The sequence below is a fragment of the Lepisosteus oculatus genome, chromosome 7 (genome assembly GCF_040954835.1).
Source record: "Lepisosteus oculatus isolate fLepOcu1 chromosome 7, fLepOcu1.hap2, whole genome shotgun sequence".
Classification (NCBI taxonomy): domain Eukaryota; kingdom Metazoa; phylum Chordata; class Actinopteri; order Semionotiformes; family Lepisosteidae; genus Lepisosteus; species Lepisosteus oculatus.
This window is the reverse complement of record NC_090702.1, coordinates 23,326,420-23,350,473: the sequence shown is the minus strand read 5'-3', so window position 1 is coordinate 23,350,473 and position 24,054 is coordinate 23,326,420. Positions and strand designations below refer to the sequence as shown.

The window sequence follows — 24,054 nt, the reverse complement described above, 5'->3', positions numbered from 1 at the left end:
CTCACCCCCTCCAGTCTCAGTAATGTGCAGCTCTGGGCAGTTTCCTGTGTGCTGTTTGCAGCCTCTTGAACTCGGCCACCTGTTCGTTCTGTGAGTGGGTTCTCTGTCACTCCTAGTCCCATTCCATCTGCAATTGCAGCGTATCGTCCAACCATTTGTGCAAGGTAGCTCTTTCAGCAACAATGCAAACGGTAAAAAATATTAGTAATGGTCAATTAACAGGGTATCCAGGTGACTGAGTGTTTTCTGCATTGTGGCTGTCCAAAAGAACTGTAGGTGCAGGCATTTCCTATAATAGGAGTATTATTGATCCTTTATCAATATTGCATTTAAGACCCAGACCTGTGCTGTGGATCGTCATCCATCAATTTCTCCAGAGTACAATAAAGTTTATTTAAAATCTTTAATTGAAGTACCTTATGATTTATTGCTCTAAATGGCTGGTTAGCACAGAGTCGGACTGTAGCCCAGTCTATTTAATCAGAATTAATCGAGAGATCTGCTATTCAAGGAGAGGCACAGCTGCCAGAAGAAAACCCCTCCGCAATCGGATGCATATTTATCTCTGTCGGGACAAAAGTACCAGTGTGATGGGTAAGGGACAAAAGAGGAAACCAGTGGCTGGGTGGGACATAGGCAGGGACACACGCACACAAAAAGGGTGAAAAATCCCTTCACAAAATTCTGATAAAGAGAATTAAATAACTGGTCGGAGAACTCTGAGAGGGAAAAAAATCTCAATTAAATGAAGCATTGCTGTTAAGCATAACATAAGAAAATTTTAATCCAGTGCCAATGCAGTATGTCTTCTCTGCTAAAAAAAAAAAAGATGCGGTGTATAAAAAAAAGTTGTTTCACATTTTGTAGACGAATCCCAACGCTCTGTATTTGAGATCTAACTACACCGAAGGCCCTACTGGAAGATTGCCTGCTAGGAGTCCGGAGAGTGCGTCTGCCTCGTGCTCTGGCTCTCCTCGCTGTTGGATTCCAAGATGTCCGTTTCCCGGAGCTCCTCTGAGTCACTGGTCGCAGCCTGGCTGGTGCTCAGGGGGGCTGGCTTCGAAGGGGTGTTGGTCGCCCCAGTGAGGCTCTTCCTCCCCACCAGGCCCTTGGGACTGGGCAGGCTACTTAACGAGGCCTTGGAGACCCGGCGGAAGAGCTGACGGCTCTTCAGTTTCTTTTTTGGCGCCGGTACGCTCCACCTCTGTTTGCTGGAACCCTGATCCTTTGGCCTCCCTGCTGCTTGGTCTGGCTCCCGCTCACTGGAAGACTCTCTTGTCCCCTTCCCAGGGCCTTCCTGGGGGAGCTCAGGCCCCTGGGTGTCTCGATTGTCCTGCTGCCTGTGCAGGCTGTTGCCTTGGGGTGGAATGACCACCACTTCCGGAACCTTCCGCAAGGTGGGCGAGCGGAGCTGCTTTTCGGGGGTAGAGGGGGCGCTGACCTCCCGCAGCGTGGAAAGGTGGTCTGGGCAGGCTTTCGCCTGGGGCTCCTGCAGGCCCGACAAGTTGAATTTGTTGCCCAGCTCCTCGGCACCAAGCTGGAGGTTTTGGTCCAGGGGGAAAGGGAAGAAGACGCTGGAGAACTCACTGCTGTTGCGCTTGAAAGAGGGGCGGCGGGGGGAGAGGTCCGGGGGGTCCTGCACGCTGAGCAGCCGGCGCACTCTGCCCAACACCGACATCTGCCGGCGGGGCTGGTAATCCTCCGGCATGACGTCGTCGTAGTAAAGAACATCGATGTCCGACAGGCTGAAACACAGCAGGCAAAATGTGGCATCACTGACTGCCCAGAATACTGGAGTGTGAGGCCCTCTCGGCCTGTTTCCTTATCAGCCCCATAAAGCTCTTTTTGTACTGGTACTGGACTTCACTGTGTCCACTTTTCCTCATTTTTGATCCCTCCCCCTTCCTTACTCCTCTCTTGGGATAAACGACCTGGTTCCCGTGGGTTTTCAGTGACAAGAAGAAATAATGTTTTCTTTCCTTAAATGGAAGGGACTGTCACATACCTCTTGCTATATACTCAAGCATTTCATCTGCCTTTTTAATTATGGTGGCTTGATAACCTAGACGAGTCTACACAAACACCCAGATCTCTTTCTTACATTACATGGAAACAGCAACGGTCCTATTCACTGTGCGGATCGCTTTGCACTTCTCAATGTTAAATTTTTTTATTGGTTTTACCCAGTAGAGTTGATCTAAGTCTTTCTTTAATTCCCTTGCTGCAGAGTTTCCGTTTGCCACCTTATTTTTATATCACTTCTAAATCTAGCTTGTTTGCTAACTAGACCAGAATTAAAATAATTGCTATCGATCAGGAAAATCCACAGGTCTAAACTGCATCCTTGCAGTACTGCTCTGCTTACATCTGCCCAATGTAAAATAACTTGCCTTTCTGTTAACCAGTTCTTGTACAATTCTTACCATGGATTCCATTGGCTTTTAACCTGTTCTGTGGGATCCTGTTAAAAGCTGTTATGAAATATAAAGGTATTCAGTAATATCATGTAGTACTAGCTGTCCTTGTTACTTGTTAAAAACCCGATATATAAAAGATTAAATAGTCTGTTTTCCATATAGATTTTTTCCCGTAAATAAAGAACTGCAAATTGTTTGTTAATCCCATTTGAGTTGTATTTGCCAATTGCGTGTTTTCACACCTCGGTTCGGAGTTTCAAATCCCGTGACCTCACACCGGAGAGAATGAGGAGGTGTACAGTATGTAGAAGCCTCTGACCCGCCTGCCTGGAGACGCTCGTATTTTTCCTCCTTACAGGCAATGCAGCCCCGTTTCAGAGGTTCAGCGCCGATGAGAGGAGAGACGCGTCCCTCACCGACAGTACCGAGTATACCGACTGCCTGCCAGCGCCCGGGATTGCACAGGAGTTCCTGTAACCGAGAGCCAGGCACGTCCCTGCCGGCTAATCCACAACGCTGTCGGGAGCACTGAGCTGCTTCACATGACCTACAGTAGACCCCGTGATCATGGAGCTCAACACGAGCTCGGGCGGGCTGCTTCAATCCGAAAGCTGGAGGACACACGCAGGGGAGCAGATTTGGGAACTGTAAGTGCTGAAGAACGATCAAGCGAGGATGAACACCTGCTTAACTGACGCGTATGTACAGTACAGAAGCGATCGCCACAGGTACAGGAGGCTCATTAACAAAGCTGGGTGTGGTGCACGGGGTGACAGAAACCGATTAGAAGCACTTTGGGTTACCACCTTTGCTTGGGCGAGAAACGGACTTCAGCATTGGTCCCAACCTGGAAAAATCCTCACATTTGGTAGAGCTCTCCTGTTTCTTTTATGTAAGCTGGTAAACTGCCTATCTGTCCAGCCTCAGCTGGGAAATGTTACGAAGTCAACTGGAGCTTGAAAGTAAAAACTATTTTCTTTTGTTTGCCTTGCAGCCTCTTGTGTGTTGCGTGTGCATTCATAAACAGGTCTCCGGCACTCTTGTTTCCAAATTACTTTAGGTTTCTGTGCTGTGTTGTATGCAGCTCACCTATAAAAGATTCCTCCCCTCTCTTGTCCCTCGAAAGGCTGCCCAGGGGTGTTGCTGGGTGGTCAGAAACTGCCCTCTCTAAATACTTGTGTTTATCTGCCCTCCTGAGGGACATGCCTGTCAGCTGAAGGAGCAGGTGGGAGTCTCAGTGCTCACCCCATGTCAGTGGTGGAGCCCAGGAAGGAGGGGATACAGTAGTCTGCGGCGGCCAAGGTGTATGGAGGCCGGACATCGGAGTCGTTCCAGTAGATATCCTTCGTCATCCGAGGGACGTTCATGTGCATTTCGTCCACAGCCATCAGAGACACCTGCCCGTTACAGAAAACCCCACTTGACAATAACAGAAACATGCAGCTCGATTTCCTGAGGGACAGAATTATTCCCCTGTGCTAACGTCACGCTCTGTTACATGAGCAGGCAAAAAAAAAAAGGACGTTACTCAAGCCAGACTCAGTCCTCAGCTCCTCTCGGCTCATTTACATGGGAACAATACATTCATCCAGTTAAAAATAGGATCCCAGGTTTCAAAAAACGGATTTGATTTGTGTTTGCTTATAACATTGGCAGGAGTGGCACTGCATTCGCCTCTTTCTGGCGACGTGCTGGGAAAACCCACTGACCTGCAGGTTTCTGTCGATACACCAGTTCGCCTCGAAGTCGTCATCATCCTCTCCAAAGGGGTTGATGAGCTGCTCTGCTACCTGGGGAAAGGGAGAGGAACGGCACATCCTCAAAAAGGAATTGTGGGAAGTGTTCTTACTTCCCAATACCTACTTGGTGGCTGTTACATTGCAGCAGTTCTTCCTGAGAAGAATCGTATTGCCACAACTTTTAAGAACTTTTAAGAATTCACTTTTTCCACAATTGGTGGATCATTCAGTGGCTTGCTGACAACGGCCTTAGAAGTACAGTAAGTCTTACCTTCCCTGTCATTGAAGACCGTTTGGCTGCCTGACTACAGGACAACCTGTAATTTTGTTAGAAGTTCTTGTTTAGAAGGGACCTGCTTTCACTTCATTTTTGGATGTTTGTTGTTTTTTTCATACACCATGCAATTGGATTTCTTGTTCTTTTCCTTTGTTTTGTTTTCAAACAGGGTACTTGCCAATGATCTCTCAGACATCCCCCTGTCATTTTCAAAACTATATTGAGTTTCCAGGATCTGTTTTTTTTTTCTTGTTCCACGGATTTAGGGTTCAAGGGAAATGAGTCTGGTCTATGTATGATGATCACTCTTTAATGTCTGAATGAGTTAGCTATACCGAGTCCCTTCATTTCATTCAATTAAAATACTGGAAGAAATGAATTATGAGTATAGCACTAGATGTGACACACCAAAGCTGCTATTGTTTTCAATGTAGGGGTATTCCATGGGTGTGATGTGCCCTTTTTTCCCAAAAGAATTCTTCTAGCAGAATAAAACATGGAGTTTCCTATTTTTTGTGTATGTTTTTATCATTGGTAACATACTGTAAAAAGACACCATGCTCCTGATAGTAAGAAAGATTGCGATGGCAGGTGCCAGCACTAGATATAGCTACAGCTTATCTTAAGTAATACCATCCACCACATTTCACACATGGGACACATTAATATACGCTGCTGCTTTGGTCACCACCTAGCTTATTCCATCTGCTCCTAATACACCACCCACACCCATTTCCTAAAGGGTCACTGAACGTGATGTACTGTGCTCTGCTTTAATTGGTCTGAAACTGCACCCAGCAGGATATACAAAAAGCTCTGCAATTTAATCACCACTTCTGACAATCCCCCACTCATTTCCTGCCAGTAGCCTGTTAATTTAAGTCTTTGTAGGCAGGGAGGGTGGCTTGTTCTACCCAATTCCACAGTCATTGACTCACTGCTTTGTAGAAATGTGTATACTGCAATTACAATCCATACATTTTCACTGTGTAGCGCTCATTAATCTCTTTCCACCTTGTTAGCCCTTTCAGTTGATATTTGACAGAGTGTCTCTCTATATGTATGTTTCGAGTGGATTCCAACTGAGAAAACAATTCGGAATTCTTCTGCTTTGAATGTCTTTGCAAAGCTGCACATTAGCAGCAACACCTTTCGATATACGTGGCAGTTCTGGGTCTCTTCTTTATCACATCACGCCTGGAAACTCTGATCCGACTGTTTCAGCATTTAGTACTTAGATACATTTTTTAGTTTAGTTTTCCTTCGAAGAGACAAAGGTTCACTAATTTTTGAAGAACAAGCAGTAACTATATGGCACATCACTGTACATCGCTGTATTCCAGATTGTGCAAATCTCCCAAGCTATGTTAAGCCAAAAGTGACCCACAGAGAGTTCAGTTAAAAGCAGTACTAATACAGCATTTTCTAACAGACTGCTGGCTTAATGTGCTAGAGACTGAGAGAAGAAAATGATGTCTGCCAAGCAGATCTCCATTATTGTTGTGTTCTGCTGCTGAATGACTAACTTTGGATGTGTAAATTAAGGTTTCAAAATGAGAGCAGGGCATTTAACCTATCTAACCAGGTGCTAATGGCAAACTGATCCCAGGATCTCAACAAGTTGTGACTTGAAAGAAAGCTTGTTATCAGCTTCAGCGTGCACAAAGGTGTTTTTGTGTTCCTTGCCACATGATCAGACCCCCACTACTCCCTTTTGACCAGGACAACACAACTATCAGCCCAATGCTTTGAATCTCAGAATGACCTGATGCTAAAGTCACTGCTGAGAATGTACACTAGTAGTGTTAGCGGAAATTCCAGAGATGGTTAGGGTGAGAAGATCTATCACAGTTTGAACTGAGCCAAGGTAGCCATTGTGTTTTCGTGAGGGCAAAATTAGTGAGTTTCAGTAATAGAATGTGCTTAATTTATAACTTTTTGATTTTGTTGGACCTATACATGTTCAAATGCCCAATATCATAAATACTAAATACATCAAAAATGGAATAAAAAACAAAGACAAAAAGCCATGGTATCTGTAATTCTCATAGTAACTCATACAAAAACCTGCCTTGCAGGAGATAGCCTGCTCACAGAGACCGTTTACTCCTTAGTCTTATTTCTTGATGTAAACATCTCCATCTCCATGCCAAATTTTGCCATAAGCAAGTGGTAAATACGGTATCTTTCACTGTTGTTGCTTTACAGAAAATTATTTTTGATTTGTTGGTTAAATAAAGTTTTAATCAACACGTTTTGGTCATTTTAACCCAACCCGCAAACCGAATATTGACCGACCATCTGTTGCTTTTTCTGAAATCACATTACTTAAATTCACCACTTAGTTATTTCAAGGAACAATACTACTCTAACAATGCCCACACCTCTGCTCGCTAATTAAAATGTATATGTGACTTGTGCAGTGACTTACTGATGTGAAACTAAGACGATTGTGTGTCAGCATAAATAAAGAGGTTTGCTGAAAACAGAGATGTGTTCTGCATCTTGTTACACAAGATACACATCTATTATTTATGCAGATAAGACAATAAACTTTACTGGCAGTCAGTTTATTTGCACAATAAGCCATCAATCCATTATCAGAAAGCCAGTTCCTGGATATGACTGAGTCTATCCTAGAAAGAAAAGGCACAATGAGAGACTAAGTCCTAGAAGGTATCAGTCCATTGCTGTACACACGCACAAAAGCACACACCATGCCTATGCAGTGCATGCGTATACACCACACACATCCTTTCACCAATAATTTCATCAATACACCTATACAGCATGTCTTTGGAAGGTGGGAAGAAACTCAAGCACCTAGAAAATATACCCCAGTCAAATCAATTGCCTCAAGATCCATGAGGTAGAAGCACTAACCATCACTGTATACCAAGCCTTGAACCGATGTTTTCCTTCATGTATGAGAAACCATGTTCCAACTCCTGTTCAGAACTAAACAATAGACATTGTATAGGGAATAGAAGAGATATCTCAGCCCCTCTCACAGTGAAATTTTTTTATGATTGCTCGTGGGATATTTGCATTCTCAGAGCTTCCTCTAAGTCTTGCAGTGTGACAGTCTGAGTAGGTTGGGTATTTGATGTAATTAAGACCAAGTAGAAAAATCTGCCTGAACCACTGAAATAATCCCACAGTCGGGTTTGAACCTCTCCCTTTGGAAGAAACTTCAAAACATTTTTTTTTTTAAATTTCAGGAACAGCTGAAATCTATTCTATTTATTAACATTTCTTAGTGCTTATTAGAGTAATATCTGTATATATATATCTATCATGGAGTAAATGCAATTTAAAAATGTAAAATCAGACTTTTAAAATTAATTTTAACATCTTCATCATGTGGTTAATGTGACAGCCTGTCCAGATCTCCACAGCGTTCGGTACCGGACACTACAGTCTCCCGCGCTGGTATTAAAGCAAACGGAGAGAGAAAGTAAAAGGGGACATGCCAGCAGGAGCCTGACCTTGAGCCAGCCGGCATAGAAGAAGAACTGCAGCAGGGTGAAGGCGGGCACGTAGAGGTCCAGGTCGTGACCAGTGTAGCCCTGTTTAGGGTCCAGGAACTGTCGCCCAATCAGACAGGCAAAGAAAAAGGTGTAGACTGCCAGAGTGACGACCTGAGGAGACACAGCGAACGGTCTGAGAGGGGGAGGGAGAACTGCAGTACTAGAGGGGAGACAAAAAATTGCTTTTCAATATTCTACGTTGTTTTAAAAAAACTATGTGTGCATTAGGGACCTTTCAAAGGCTTGTGAATGTTGCTGGGCAATCTGTAAGGTGTCTTCCTCATGAGGCTGAAACTCATCTTGAATGTTTTTGTTTTTGGTCCACCTCTCCTCACTCGTTCTCGTTGCGCGTAGGTCTTATCGTGGAAGAGGGGACTGATGTGGTGACATCACTCCCCAGAGCTCCTCCAGTGGGTCTCATTGAGCAAGACAAGTCTCCCACAGTGACGTCACTGCTGCAGGTGTGGGTCGGGGGCACAGAGGCGCCCGAGATACAGTAGGTCATGTCTGGGCTCCCGTTGTTTCTCATAGGAGTGATCATTTTCTTACAGGAAGTGCGCATATTAAACATTGTAAGGAGATGGTGGTTTAAAGGCACTCTCGGTGATAGAATATGGGACGTTCTGACAGAGGCTATGAAAACTGCTGCTCTGCCTCCTGATTTCCCCTGTCCTGTTTTGCCAGGAACACCCATGGGATGGGAGAGAACCCCAGTCATTTCAGAAAACGCCTTCGGTGCCACAGTTTCTTGGGTTGTGTGTGGCATCATTTCCTCACGAAGCCTCAGTTGGACTCCAGACCGACGTTAATGGATAGCACGTGACAATTAGATGAGAGTTGAGCTACACATGAATTGCAGTGTTATTTTTTATAATAACAATTTATATAAATTGATAATTTTAGGACTGAATTTCTTTCTCAGCTGTTGATGAGGATGTTAAATAGTAACGTGTTAAAGGGTGTTAAACTTGTTACAATAAGGAGCACTCTTTAATTTATCATAGTTTATTAATAAGTCTGTAGAGCAGTACCAGATGTGCTATTCCACAAAAAAAAGTCTGGGTCAGGATCTTGAAACCAGGTTTCCCAGAGGAGATAAATAGTAAGGTCATGTCAGCAAGTGAAAGATTGAGTGAAAACCCAAAGAACCAGCATCCTTTGGGTCCTGGAGTTTGACCATCCTGACCCATTGTCGAAGATTCACACAGCTTTTCGACAGAAGGCAGATCTGAAGCACAAAGGCTGACTTGTGCTACTGTCCAGTCACAATCCAATCTCCTGTTCTTCCTGTGAGCTGGCTCCATGTCAAAACAGGAGAACATGTGTGCCAATATCCAGGCTTTCACATCAGTAGTGAATAAATGTTGGGTTTTTTTCATTGTCAGTGCTCCATCCATCAAATTAAAATAATAAATTCAATCTTTACCTGCGTGTAGACGAGAGGAATTCCCACCCAGTCATAGCCAAACAGGGTTGAACACCAAGTTCTGAATTTGTTCATTTCCTGTGTGAACATTAAGGAAAAATAAGTCTGCTAAAGTGACAGTGACAACGAACCATAATATTATTTTTTGACGTGAGAAAAAATTAGAAACCTCTGAAGCCAGATTAGCTTTTGGAACAGCATGCGGAAGAAAAGACATGGAAAACTACAGCTGTATAAGAGAGATAAAACGCTACCCTACTGTAAAAACTGTTTAAGAAAAGCAGGAATCAATGCTATGCACATAAGGCACAGGACACTGGGGAACAGTATTATAGAACACATTAAGGTTTTTTAAAATAAGAAACAGCTGTAATGGATACCAACAGAGAATATGTCTCAATATATTTAGATTATTTTCATAATCATCCTCATAAAACACTAATTTCTAAATTGAACTTATTGAAAGTATAGTTGGATTGAGAACTGTTTAATGGAGAGGAAACAGTACAGATTTATAGATGTTTAAGGTGTAAATGCATTAATTGGGGTGATGTAGTTAGAGGAATTTAACTATGTATTAGGACCATGGCTTTTCTGCATTTATACCAGTGATCTAGATCACGAGTATACATGGAAAGCTTCTCACATTCACAGATGTTACCAAAATAGGAGGATTAGCAAAAACTGTATAAGTTGTAAATTAAAATAAAAAACAAGGGAAAACCCAAAACTGGGCAAACATCTGCCAATTGACGTATAATATAGCCAAAAAAATATTACGTGCTTTTAACAAACACATGAATTAGAATTGCAAGATTACACCCAGCTTGAAGAAGACCTCTGTTTGTCTAGAAGATGTAAATGTGTCAAAATAATGTGTAAACTGAATAAAAGATATTGCTGCTCTGGAATCTCTCCAGAACAAAAAAGAGTTAACAGATGTATTCTGGGACTTAACAGAATTTCTCATTAAGAAGAGGCTAAAAAAATGAGTTTGTTTAATACTTGAGAAGAAGGAGGCCATGATTCAAGGATTCAAAGTCCTCAAAGGCAATGTCAAAACGACTTCTTCAGAATAAACAGTGAAACACAAACCAGGGCAAGCAAGTTGATCCTATGCAGAAATGAGTTAAACACTGGGAACAGGAGGTACTTTTTACGCAGTTGGTTGTAGAAGACTGGAACGTGCTGCCCAACCATGCTGCTGAAACTGATACTCCGGCTACTTCCAGGAAATAACTGGAAGAGATTCGCCAATCAGTTAACCTCTAGCAACCAAATAAGACGAACGGGCCAGATGACCTCCTCCTCTTTGTAACCTTTCCTATGTTCTTGATTTTTAACAGGGGGTGTAAACAAGGCAGTGAACTCACATTCATGATGGTCTGCAGGTCTACGCTGTCCTTTATTCTGCCCTCCTTCCGGGCTTTAGAGGCCAGATTTGCAAACCACACTACTGGGATCCAGTATTTCAGATGGGGTGATTTGAGATTTTCAAATACCTTCCTTTCCTCTGCTGTCATAAAACCTTGGACCAAGGAAATAGACAGATCAGTGGACACAATTTGGTGCATTATCCTGCCCTCCTGTTTGATAAAACAAGATAATGTCTTGAAACAACTGTAGTGTGAACATTGTGCACCATGGAACAATGCAAACAGAACCAGGAGGAACATGTTCCCATGGATACCCACTAGTTCATACCAAAGGAGTCTCTTATCCCCTGACAACTTTAGGATGCAAGAAAACCTTTATGCATAAAAATGTCAAATTAAACTGAAAATGACAGTGCTAGCTCTATTTTTTCCTTCCCAACCTCCAAAAGTGAACAAGAGCATTATCAAAAGACATTATGAATTTTAACCTTCACTGCCCGCCTTTCAACTGACAAAATAGTGCATTGTATGTTGACATTCAGGCCCGTATTCTTGATTATTCAGGAAACAAATCTAGGTTGGTGATTTGTTTTTGCTAAAAAATGTCTGAAACTTTTCTAGGTGGTTGTAAGATGGTGGTATTCCTGCAGGATTTCTGCAGTTATTACGTGCAGTATCCAGGCCCCTTCTAACAGCTCTAGACAGAGATATTGATGTTAACTGTAACTGTCAGGTCAGCTCACAACTGCTTGCTTGACTTTCAACTGTTCTGCAAAGTCAGTCATTTTAAATGTTGGTGCTGCTTTATGGTTGTTTCTCATGGCCTCCCTGGGGTTTTTCTTGGCTTGAAATGAAATTAAATGTTGGAATAAGAACCCTATGCATTCTTAAGAAGCCCTGAGTTTCTTTTCTGTTTCCACTGTTGCATAGCCTTTCTCTCGTAGCGTCTGGGTTATAAATTATTCACGTGAAGCTTTCCTTTGGTACAATCTTGGAATCGGTTCGGTGTTTTCATGGGGCTTAACTCCAAGGCCCAGTTTGAAATTAAATATGTTTAGAATGGATTTGTTGTGATTTGAAGTGTTCTGGGATACAGTTTTAAAGGGCCCGATGTAAAAAGTTGCAAAAGCCTAAACAAGAAAGTATTGGAAATTGATTTGAGTTCTATATTTTTAATATCGACTCCTTACACTTACATAGCACTTTTCTGGACACTCCACTCAAAGCACTTTACAGATAATGGGGACTCCCCTCCACCACCACCAATGTGCAACCCCAGTTGAGTATTACTGGTAGGGACAATAGTTTCCTCATGCCTGGCAATATTCTTGAAAGACTGGGTTTTACCCCATTTAATCTTGAAAGAAAAGACTGAGAGGGGACTGGATAAAAGTATTCCAAATCCTCACTAAAGACATAGACAAGGTCAACACAACTGCCTTCAAAACAAACAGTGCAACATGAACCAGAGGACTCAAGTAGAAACTACATGGAAGTGTATTTACAACTGAGAACCTCTTTACAAAAGGGTTGCAGGAATATAGAACAAGCTGTATAGCCATGTGCTTTAAGCCAGCACTTTGTTTTTTTCTAGAGATGGCTGGATGAGATACCTACTGACAAACAGTCCAGATGGGCTGAACAGCCTGCTCTGGTTTGTACCCTTTTCATGTTCTTATGAAATATGTTGATTGCATAAGTATTCAGGGCCATGAACTCAATATATGATGGAGGCACCTTTGGCAGCAGTTACAGCTGCAAGGCTGTTTGGTCATCTCTACCAGCTCTGCACATTAACTAACTACCAAACAGGCCAGTCAAGCCAAATGGCCTCCTCTCTGATGTTCTTTCCTGGCACAACAAGCATTTACATCAGCCCTTTCAAGCATGTTATTAGCCTACAGCTATATCGCCCTGCATCTCACAGCTGACAACCCCCTGACGTTCAGCAGGTGTGAGCCTGGCCTCCTAATAATCCCCATCTATGAACTGGCTTCATCACTCTATTCTCCTACCCACTGATAGCTGATGTGTGGTGAGTGTTCTGGCGCACTATGGCTGCCGTCGCATCATCCAGGCGGATGCTGCGCATTGGTGGTGGTGGAAGGGATCCCCATTTCCTGTAAAGCGCTTTGAGTGGAGTGTCCAGAAAAGCGCTATATAAGTGTAAGCAAGTATTCTATTTTTTTTAAATGAAAAGCCCGAGGTACCTGCTTCCACCACGTGGTCAATGGTGGGGAAGCGCTTGCAGACGGCGGTGCTGACGGAGCGGAAGATGAGCAGCGAGGCCAGGTTGACGTAGCGCATCATCGTCCTGCGCAGCAGGCGGCCGTGCTCGTCCCGGCCCTGCACGCAGCTGGAGATCAGCAGCATCAGCCGGTCGGGCCACGGCAGGTTCACAAACTGGTTCCACCAGCGGTTCACCACCAGCGTCACGTAGAAACCTGGGGCCGGGCGATACCTTTACTCGCTTTAAAAGCGGGGAGCTCGGGAAAGACAAACCGGGCTGCTTCCAGACAGCGCAAGCTTGCACTCCATTGAAAAATAGGCTGCAGCTTTCAAACAGGCCTAATGTGCGCTCCTGTTGCCTTCCAAGCTGAAAAGTAGTCTTAATGGGGTATTGGCTTCTGAGATGTGCTTGCTTTTTCTGCCACGATATAGCTTTTGCTGTATGCCAGGTGAGCTTTGCCAATTTGAATCCGTCATACAGGATAAAAATCTGATGTTGCCTGAGGAATGCGATAGTAGTCTTAGCTCTCAGCTCACTGGGGAGGTGAAATCTGGGCCATGAAGACAGCAGCTTTAAGAATGCTATACTTGACCAATATTGGCTGATTAGGTACACTGAGAGCCAACAGACTGGGTTCCAGGAAGGCCGTGACTCCCAGTCCAGTTTTTTTCTTGTGGGTGGCAACAGTGAGACATGTTGTAAAAGAGGATATGTTCAAAAAGGAAGCTGTTCTTGTTGCTCTAAAAACTGAACAAAGAGTATTCAGACAATGTGCTGTTTGTGTCATCCTGAGGAGCTTAGGGAAATGTCGCAAATTTTGCAATGGAGCAAAAGATAAGCAGGAAAAGAAGAAACAGACAGATATAATAAGTCATTCCCCTTACACAGACACTTCCAGAAACACAAAATTGAAAGCAGGGATCTGCCACCGAAAACCGTGAAGCACAGAAGGGATGCACAGTGGTTCCAATCAGTATGTGTACATTTGGTGCACAGATATTTTGTAGAGCCAATGTACATACGTCTCAACTACAAGACCCAATGCACCTACAGGAGTGCCAGATTTATTTTATTTGAGGCTTATTGGTTTAACATAACAGTTTTAGGTCATCTTTATAGTGTCCAATGCATGTATTTGTGTTTATCTCCCTTCTTATCCTGTGTGTGTTGTAGTAATGGATGTGCCACAATATATCACCTGTTTCCTTTTGAGAACCCGTGATACTTGCAGCAGAGGAATGTCTAATGGAGAGCAAGTTAAAGGCAAAGACATCATTACTTTCCTGCTGACCAGAACTTTGCTGAGAATAGGGCTGTATCAATTGAGATCAACTGACAATAAAACTTAATGAAACTAGTCTCCCTCTGCTCCAACAAATAAGATCTCATCATCAGAATAAGCAATGTCATCCTTGCGTATTTATGTCAATTCAGTAGTCTGATTTCCAGACCTTCACTAAGATGTTTTTCAACTGCATGTATGTTTGTACATTGCTGTGTCTGCACCTGTGTTGTTCCATATGAAAAAAAATCTTAAGACGGGGTATGTTGCGTGGCACTGTTTCATTATTTATGAGCTGTCTGTGTGGCCTATGAGTAACTCCCCATACAGAGCTTAACAATAAGTACCTGAGGACGTTTAAGGCAGGGGTAATTAATGCTGGGGTATATTTGGCAGCAGCTCTGAAAACTGGGCCCTTAGACTTTAGGTTGTAAAAACAGCCGAGGCAGAAAGAAGGCTTGAGAAAAAGCAAGAAGAGGAAGACAAAAATCCTGGTCTACAAAATGTTAGGCAATGATATATCAAATACGCAGCCTCACACCCAAACGCCAAGAAGCATAAACAGAACCAAGTGTGTATCTGCTCTTTGTGACCTAATGCCTCACCGCAACAGCCTCATGCAATGTCAGCTGTGCTAATTCAAAGACCGCAGGCAGCTGTCTTTGTGCACGTGTGCCTCCGGGACAATTTACTTACCTAGCACAAACGTTACTGGAATTTGCTCAGCGTATTTATCGCAGTAAAGAGACAACTTTTCAAAGTAACGTTTTTGAGTTTCTGAAAGAAAGAATCTAGAGTGGATAGAAATAGATGTTTGGGACACTTTTTTTCCAAGAACAGTTCATACCAATATGACTCGTACTCACAGCAGGTAAAGCAAACAAAGCAGATCTCAGCAGAACTGGACCACCATTAAGGCACAAGGGGGGGTGGGGGTGGAAATTTTGTATTATAAGGATAAAGTAAATATTTGCATCTAATCTCCCCCAGAATCTCAGATTCCCCTCCCTCTTTTTAATTTCTCATTCATTAAAAAATACCAACAAGGCCTTACTAATGGATTAGCTTTTTCTGCAGTGCAGTTCTTAACCTAAAAAAAACTGTTTAAAAAAGCCTTAAAACTGGCACATGCGTAAGATTCTTGGCCATGCTTTCTGTTCTGTTTTTTGTTAGATAAATTAGTAATACATTTTTACACCTAATACCTTTAGGTTTACCATGAATCCAGAGTGCATAATCTAGTTACACTTGGTGCCGATCATGCCTACAATTCACACTCAATGAAGGTGAGTTAAAAAGGTAGAATTTATTACGTCTCCAATCAAAACAACTAAACATTTGGTTTTCAAATCAAAGTTCTGAATGAAAGCATCATGTCAACGGAGCAGAAACCTTATATCAGTCTATTTTTAGCCGATTTCAAAGCGATCGATAAAACAAAAATAAAAATTACACCCATCAAGGGGTCATTTAAATGTTGATGATTTGTCCCATGCAAAAAGAATTACCTGTATACGATGCTGAGGACACTGTACAGCACAACGAAAACGGTGAACTCTCGATAGAGCAGTTTATAGATGCTGCCTTTCCATCGCAGAAGCAATCTGTGAAAACCGAAGAACGTGGCGTTGGCTACTTTACTGGAGTAAGTCACCGTCATCTTCAGGGTACTAACTGTAGAAAAACAACTTAGTCAGCCAAATATTTTACATCAACTTTAATTCATGTTAATTGCATCAATTAAACGGAGAGCCTGATCAAGATTATTCAGATTCTACTAAACAGTAAAGCAGATATCTACAAGGCAATACGAACTGTTTTAAACCCGTTTAATCGGATACCTGCGTCAAGTTGCGCTCCGCGTAACTGAAATTTAAAAACATCTCTTGACCCAGTAAAGTAAGAATTAAACACGTGTCGGAGAAGTAGCGTCATTCTCTTACCTTCACAGAGCGACTTTGCAACTTGATTATGTGTTATATTTCCTTAACGATGAGTCAAGTCTAGGACGCTACGATGACAGTGCTTTCTACTTTTAGCAGGCTGTTATTGCCAACCAACCGCGTAAGTCGAGATAGCCAATGCCTTGAAACAAACACAATTATTTGCTGATGTTGCCCTTGCTATATTTATCCTTGCAACTGTTTTACCAGTTTGGACAGGCTGTTACTGTGGCGAGCTGTTGGATACACCACGGAGGTACAGTATAAGCTACTGTGCTCCCAATTTCAGGTCCAAAAATTTAATTGACAGCACCTTTATGCTTGTTAATTGAGTAAGCGCCTGCTCATACAGGCGGATGGGCACTCGGTGGGCATCATTTATTTAAGGTTTTACGTTTACTTCCGTCAACCATCTTTTATGGGAATATAATCCACCTTTGACAAGAAAAACCTTATCAGCTGTTCCTGTACAAATGCACCATCAGGCTTGGGGTTTTAATTTTGTTCCTTGTCCGTGTCCAGCTGGAAGCCTGTGAGACGTGCTTTGAAGTGATGGAACCCACAGAATGTTATAATGGATTTTCTGGGTCATGCCTTTGTTTAGAAACCTCTTCTGCTCTGCACCACTCCTGCATCTGCAGTTTGTTGATAAGGACATTCCTCTGCTTAATATGTCTTATTTCAGGACACCATTGATTCACAGCTTAGCTTTGCTGGTGTATTTTACCTGAGATAGATGAGATTAGAGAATATATTTGTTTGAACACATTCTAGATTGTATTTGCTGCCTCGTCGTGCCAGGACCCCTCTGAACTGGAGTGTATACCTCAAAGCTTCTTTCCCAGTAAAATAAATAAACACTTTACAGTAGTCATATCACCCTGCACTTCACACCTGGCAGCCCACTGAAGCCTCAGCAGGTGTCAGTCTCGTTAGTACCTGGATGGATAGACCTCCTGGGAAAACTAAAGTTGCTGCTGGAAGTGGTGTTAGTGGGGCCAGATGGGGACTCTCACCCTGCAGTATGTGTGGGTCCTAATGTCCCAGTATAGTGGCAGGGCCACTATACTGTAAAAAAAAAAGGTGCCGTCCTTTGGATGAGATGTAAAACCAAGTTCTTGACTCTCTCTGGTCATTAAAAATCCCAGGGCTTTTCTCGAAAAGAGTAGGGGTGTAATCCCAGCGTCCTGGCTAGATTTACCATTGGCCTTTATCACTCATGGCCTCCTAATAATCCCCATCTATGAATTGGCTTCATCACTCTCTTCTCCTCCCTACTGATGGCTGGTTTGTGGTGATCATACTGGTCCATTATGGCTGCTGTTGCATCATCCAGGTGGGACTGCACGTTGGTGGTGGTGGAGGGGAGTCCCCATTACCTGTAAAGCGCTTTGAGTGGAGTGTCCAGAAAAGCACTATGTAAGTGTATGAAATTATTATTATTATAGCCATGATGCAAAAGATACAGAAAAGCTCAACTTTCATATGAACAATCGGAAATTGCAGCAGCATCCCACTACAACACACCTTGGAGTGACCATAGATGATGATGATGTTATCCGGTCAGTCGGATCCGACTCTCGGCGATTCTATAGGCCATCTCTCACCACGCTTTCTGTTCTTGGACTTTCCCTTTCAGCTGTTCTATGCCTAAGCCAGTGTCTGTTTTGATGGCGTCGACCATAGACAGGATGCTTATCTCCACACTTGCTGGTACAGCCTAGAGCACTGCCATGATCTGGACCTCAGCTCAGCTCCAGAATGCTGTGCCCCAGTCTGGTCAGGATAAACACAGACTCACAGAGTAGACACCCAGCTGAATGCAACCATGTGCATCATGACTGGAGCTCTCGGCTCCACTTCCCTGACTCCCTGTCCTTGCAAACATCACTCCTCCACACATCTGTGGACTCGCAATAATCCCTCACAATGCTCCAAAGGATCCAAAACGTTTCTCACCTGCTCCTACACAAGGACATATTTAATCCATCAAAGATGCATATGCCTTCAAGAATTACTAAAACCCTTCCTTAACAAGACTCCAGCTGGGCTCAAGTTAGGGAATCACCAGACTTGAGAAACAAGCACCTCATCACATGTCCTACCCAACAACTGCTCGCCTTTCACCTCCCAAGTAAAGACTGGCAAACCCTCAGGACTGGTCATGGTCCATGTCTTGCCAGCCTGCTTATAGATTCCCTATAGCTGGGGAATGAGTTCAGGCCCTCTGTGTTCCTGAGGGATGGGGCAGATGTTTGAGCAATCCTAGAGGACTACCCCACCAGGGAGGACTACACCCAGGGAGGACTAGGACTGTGGTTGAAATGAAGACTGTTTACACTGGCAGATACGTTCAGAAGGAATTCTTATGTTTAGAAGAAAATAATTTGGTAGTTGTTGGATGGCACTTCATTATATAGCATAACCCCTAACCCCAATCATATGGTCAGTGCAATCATGTGTTCATTTGGGAGGTTCATGAGAAGAAAAATGTGGAAAACCGTACGCTGACCAAGCCAATCTCCTGATTTAAATTCAAATGAGCATGCATTCATCTTACTTGCCGAAGAAAAAAGTATTGCCAGAACACCCTAATCTTAAGCAAAAAATGTGAAGTTGATGCAGTCAAGCAACACACATGCTTATACAAGGCGTTTTGAGTTCAATGGGTCGCAGACTTCATGCAGTTATTGGCTCAAGCAATAATACATGGTGTGGTTAGCATTGCCACCTTACAGCACTGGGGCCCTGGGTTCAATTCCTGGGTTGCTATCTGTGTAGAGTTGGTATGTTCTCCCTGTGTCTGAATGGGTTTCGTCTGGGTGCTCTGGTTTCTTCCCACTGTCCAAAGACCTACTGCTAGGTTAATTATCTCCTGGGAAAACTGGGCCGGGTCTGGGTGTATGCATGTCTGAGCCAGTGTGTCTGCCCTGCGATGGACTGGGGTCCCATCACTGAGTTGGCTTTTTTTGTTCTATTATGATCCAAACTATGCATGGGATTACCCAAAAAGAAACAATGTATCATATTGACTGGATTAACTTTGCAGTGTTTAATTTCTATAAGCAAAATAACAATTTCGACGACGTGGGGCAAGCCAGCAGTAATTAGCCTAGTAGTTTCAGCTGACCTGCCACTAGAGAGCAGAAAGTCCCGTTTTCACGAGTTTATGTTTAAGTGTGAGTGTTTGTGTGTGGTGAAGTCCGTTGCTAGCATAAAATATCCCTCCTGGGTGTTTTTCTTTCCACTGTGGTTTTCTTTCCAATGTCCAGAGGCCTGTTATAATCTCCTAACAGACTCGGTGCCTGACAAACCCAGGTATGTTCTACTTCGTGTGTGCAGACTCAGATGGCTAAAAGTCCTGCCAGCTTCCTGGGGATCAGAGGCTTTTGCCCTCCAGTTGTGTGATAATAATGTAAGCAGTATCTTTTCAACTCACTTACTGTACCATTATTTCTCACTAAACAGCCCTTTGAAGGTGATCAAGTTCTGATAGACAAGGGTGGGAATGTCACTGTAGTAGACAGTTCCTGCAATGAGGTTTTATACCATCGGCAGAAACTCATTTGGTCCCAATCAGGCAATATACAGTAAGTGAATGAAGGCAGTTCTGAAACTCAAAATTTGGTACTGATCACAAATAGTGCGACTCAACAGACACATTCATTTTCGATATACCTGCCATCTTGTAGTTCTGAATTTTGCTGTCTGATGTCTGATGAACAAATACTAGAGTTGGGAACTGTTGAGTTGAGGCATTTGGATATTACATACTTTAGTCACACAACAAAAAATCAGCATGCACAGGACGTCATGTGTTGCACATTTGTAAGCAATCCCACTATAACCCTGAATATATTGTATAATAATTAAGCTTGCTAAAGAAAAGGCATAATTTTGTTGAAAATAAACCAAAACTTAACATGACATTGTGAAGACAGTATACAGTTACCGAGTCTCCTCTTGGACTTTTTGAAAATTTTTCAGACGTAGCATCTTTAATTCTTTGCCTTTGTTTATAAGGCCCCATTTCCTTTTATAGTCTTCTGCTTAAAATTATCAGAGAAAATGAACAGGGTTTTGTGCTTGAAGGAAAAGCTCAGTGTTAAGCTGTTTTTCCTAAAACAGAGAAGAGCTCAGCCTTGTTTGTATTAGACCACAAATTCTAATCCTTAATTAAATGTTCAACACAAGTAGTGTAAACTTTTATTTTTTAATCAGCTGACAGACATGTATGGATGCAAGCTTAGAGGAAAACTTTATTATGAAAGCTGGATACTATTTTAACTGCAGTTTCTGAACTTACCATTTGTTTATTTCTTACTGGGTCAGAACAAGCTATTAAAAGAGCTGTTGTTGGTTACAATGCCTCATTGAAAACCTTCACTGCATTTGAAGAGTAATCTGACTAGCGCCCTGGGACAATATGCTTCAATCCAATTATTTTTAATGTGATTGCATGATTTTGAAAAATTATTTATTTGATTATTAATTTATTTTCCTGATATATACAGTAATTTCCAGGTAAGCTTATCATTTTCATAAAATTGTTATGGAATTGTATGGAAGGCAAAGTTTTGTTTAAAAATTTATTATTGTTGCTTTTTTTGGCAGAAAACACTAAAGCTATGCTATCACTATGTGACTGTGAGACAGAGGCACTGTATATTGTTATTAACCTTCTGTTTTATAAATGCATATGTTGACTCAGGGTTTCCTTGTGTATCTGTATCAACAAAAATAGGAAATGTTTTTCCTTGAAAAGGGAAAGGAGTAAGTATTTTTCAGTTGTGACATTTCCAATTATTTTGATGGTCCACAATAAATATATATTACATTTTGAATGGGTTCTGGTTAGCTATCACAACTGAGTGGCCTGTGACAGCAGGCTTGTGTGTTACTATTTTCAGTACAATTATTTCAGTACATATGATGTGGATCCAGGCAAATATTTTTTTCCCCAGCCTTCAGTTTCATCTCCCATTGCTTCTGTGCTCAGAAATGTGTTCTATTTTGATCCAGCCCCAGTTTTAGATAGCCAGATTAAGGGGTGGCTTTAGAATATGAATATGTCAAACCTATTATTTTAGAATTGATTTCCTGCTTTCAAAAACAAACATCTTCTGTATACAAATCTGTATTCAAATTGCCTGGGATATTTGCAGCCCTTTGCCCTGTGCGGGCTCTTCACTATTTTGATGGTTGTTTGATTTTCAGTTCTTTTGGGCAGGTATTCCAGGTGCTATCGTATCTCCCACCCCTTTCATCTGGAATCTCTTGTCTTTTGTGGACATTGTGTAAGACAAGTATGTGCGTAATACAGCCCCGCTAGTTAAGAGCTAAACCAGGCCTTACTCCATGTGTGACTGCCATAGGTCAGGGGCGATGACCAGTGTGAAAACACAACTCAGAGCTCTGAGTTCCACTATTGTGCCGGAGTGACTGACTGGCACTTAACAGACACGAGCATGAACCTGTTCTGCAGGACTTCACAGGATGAGCTGCTGAACAGGATGACTGGTGCTGAAGTGATCAAATATGAATTAAATTACATTTTTTGACTTATTTGTAGTTTTTGTTCTCTTACCCAAAATATTTATTTTTCTGTTTTGGGCTATTTCAGTCTCTATGCCTTTAAAAAACAATTGTTGAACCCAGACATAACCTTAAGCGGACAGCAAATCCGTCCGTCGAAACTTCAGTACTGTTTGCGGGAGAGTGCTTGTTTGTTCTGCTCGAGGCAGTTGAAATGTAAAAGCAAGTGTTTGGGTTTCTGTTTGGCTCAGCTGACGGGTCCTTCAGTCTGGAGGCTGGCCCGTCACACCTTGGCTGTGTCACCTCTGGCTGGCTGTAGTGAAGAGCTCTGAGGTGAGGGAGCTGACTAGAATATTCTGATTCACTTCTGACCAGCTACAGATGGTGGAGTTTGGTAGTTTTGTGAGACTGAATTGTTGACGTTGGGGCCTGTGTCAGTCAGTATTCTGGTTCGGTGTATTTTCGTGTTATAAGACAGCAGCAGTCCTTGATTTACAAAAGGCCAAGGTTAATGATGCAGAATGTTTTGCTAGATTATCTCTCCCTATGCATGGTAATATGTCACGGATGTAGGAAAGGCAAGCCGTGGAATGACAAGGAGGGCGTAGCGGTGAAAGGGGCAACACAGAGGTTAGCCCAGACTCAGGGGGTCAGATGATATCGGAAAGAAATCTATGCCCTCAGGCCACAGACAGTAGCGACCTGGTGCTAGGCGGGTCTCAGGAAATCCGTACCCTCAATGCTGAGCAAGGAGTACAGCAGACACAGGAAGTAAATAGGCTACACAACAACAACAACAACACACGGGAAAAACATGAATAATCACAGGGAACTAGGAACAAGACAGAAGTAGAGCGCCCTCTGGATGCACTGGACGTGACAGGATTGTGGTAGGGGAGTTATACTGTAACAGGCGGCACTGTTGTACTGAAAAGACACTGCATTTATGTGTTATAAGTAGTGTATGAATATTCTTGAACAAATCACGCCTTTTTCTTTTGGCTAAAACAAAAGTTACTCTTGATAACGTTACAACGTCCTATTAGCTCAATTTACATTGTAGAGCTTTTTTTCTTTTGCTTTTTCTGTACAGTAATGGTGTGCGTCTCATGGCCAGGTCGCCACTTTAAACAAAGGATTATTCTCAACTGATTTATCTGGTTAAATAAAGGAATTTCTAGGGTTAGTTTAAATCGTGTTTCTGATCGACATGCAGCAGAAAGCACGATTATGTGTGTGCAACGCATCCATAAGGGTTATTATGAAAAAAAATAGAAATATAATTTCCTCAACAATGTAATTGTATTATTTTGTAAGAGAACCAGGAGGGTAAGCGCTTTCACAAGAATGTTTTCATTCATGAATGAAAAACGGCCGTTTCCACAACTGTATGTTAATTCAGATGCGAAGGATATTTGTTTTTCTTTTTTGCTCCAGTCCATGCATCCACTTATCGCATTAATCCACATACGGGGTTCATGTGCGGAGATATTATTATTTGACGTACAGTAGTTTGAAATTTCCACCATCAAATCACAGATGCGTGTGTACCATTTGTATTACGGTTGTGACCGGGTAGCTACGCCTGTGTAAACATAGGGCGGCCGCCGGGGCGCGCATGCGCGGTTTGCAGTCGTGTTCACACGCAGAAGAGGGAGCAGGTGTGCCTAGAGCTGATCTGGCTGTGAGCTGTCTTTCTCCATCCTTGTCTCAGAGAAGTTACCTGTCTCTCAATTGACCGTCTCTTTGAAGTGGACATTTTCCTGTCTGCAGGGAATTTTCTTCATTAGCTTTCCTAAGCCATAGGTAGGTAGCTGCTGAAATCATGATCCGATCCTGGCACAGTTGTGCAGGTAGCGAGCTTCGCCTGGTGTTGTGCTGTGCGATACTCTAGCAATCAAATGTTTACAGGCAGTGTGTTTTTAAAATAAAGGGGAGAAACCACATTACATGGATTGTTTCTGGACTTTTACGCGCTCGTAGTTTTTTTTTTGTCGCATTTTGAGATTCGTATCAGACGATTAAAGCCAGGATCTGTGTAGATTCCGAAGCGAATCAACCTCAGGAAACGCTTATTTGATTTAGCCTCAAGTTATTCCACGGGCGCCCATTAAACGTCGCGAATGACCATTTTTTCGGGATTTAGTTTTCTAGCGGGTCCCTGCAAAATGATGTAATTAGGGGTGAAGATTTCAGCCTTCACACCAGCCGGTCTCGGTGGACATCCTACCTGGACATGAAACGAACTGATACATAATGCTTTGTAAGAGGATTATTTCCCTTTAGTGGGATTTTAGAA

General features: G+C 42.7%; 2 protein-coding genes across 9 annotated transcripts in view; one reads left to right on the top strand and one right to left on the bottom strand.

Moving 5' to 3' along the window:
• Nucleotides 1–389: 389 nt before the first annotated feature.
• Nucleotides 390–16,323, bottom strand: LOC102693430 (bestrophin-3). 5 transcript variants are annotated; one of them, XM_006633583.3, is made up of 10 exons: nucleotides 16,221–16,323; nucleotides 15,786–15,951; nucleotides 14,974–15,068; nucleotides 12,976–13,209; nucleotides 10,763–10,917; nucleotides 9,390–9,467; nucleotides 7,922–8,074; nucleotides 4,127–4,207; nucleotides 3,663–3,814; nucleotides 390–1,745 (listed from the first exon to the last, which is right to left on the bottom strand). In XM_006633583.3, exons 2-10 carry the CDS (start codon nucleotides 15,935–15,937, stop codon nucleotides 932–934), a joined length of 1,914 nt encoding a protein of 637 aa, XP_006633646.2. In that variant the 5' UTR covers nucleotides 15,938–15,951; nucleotides 16,221–16,323; the 3' UTR covers nucleotides 390–931. The 5 variants fall into 5 exon arrangements, with proteins under 5 accessions (XP_006633646.2, XP_015208180.2, XP_015208181.2 ...); XM_015352694.2 differs by lacking the exon at nucleotides 14,974–15,068 and having other exon boundaries at nucleotides 12,976–13,791; nucleotides 15,786–15,881; XM_015352695.2 differs by lacking the exon at nucleotides 14,974–15,068 and having other exon boundaries at nucleotides 12,976–13,783; nucleotides 15,786–15,881.
• Nucleotides 16,324–23,377: 7,054 nt separating this feature from the next.
• rab3ip (RAB3A interacting protein (rabin3)) overlaps nucleotides 23,378–24,054 on the top strand; it is a 41,886-nt gene continuing 41,209 nt past the window's right edge. For 2 of the 4 annotated variants that reach the window (XM_006633516.3, XM_006633517.3), the window contains exon 1: nucleotides 23,380–23,561. The gene's annotated coding sequence lies outside the window, so the exon portion shown is untranslated. Of the gene's footprint in view, nucleotides 23,562–24,054 lie in introns of all 4 variants that reach the window. The other 2 variants (XM_069192296.1, XM_015352890.2) reach the window with 2 other exon arrangements.

What these genes read in the sequence shown, in the direction of transcription:
- LOC102693430 (XM_006633583.3), bottom strand. Translation starts at nt 15,937, where the DNA reads ATGACGGTGACTTACTCCAGTAAAGTAGCCAACGCCACGTTCTTCGGT. An exon ending in TGACCACGTGGTGGAAGCAG is followed by an intron (nt 10,918 to 12,975) that starts GTACCTCGGGCT and finishes CCTTGGTCCAAG; the next exon opens with GTTTTATGACAGCAGAGGAA. An exon ending in TCTATGCCGGCTGGCTCAAG is followed by an intron (nt 4,208 to 7,921) that starts GTCAGGCTCCTG and finishes CCCTTTCCCCAG; the next exon opens with GTAGCAGAGCAGCTCATCAA.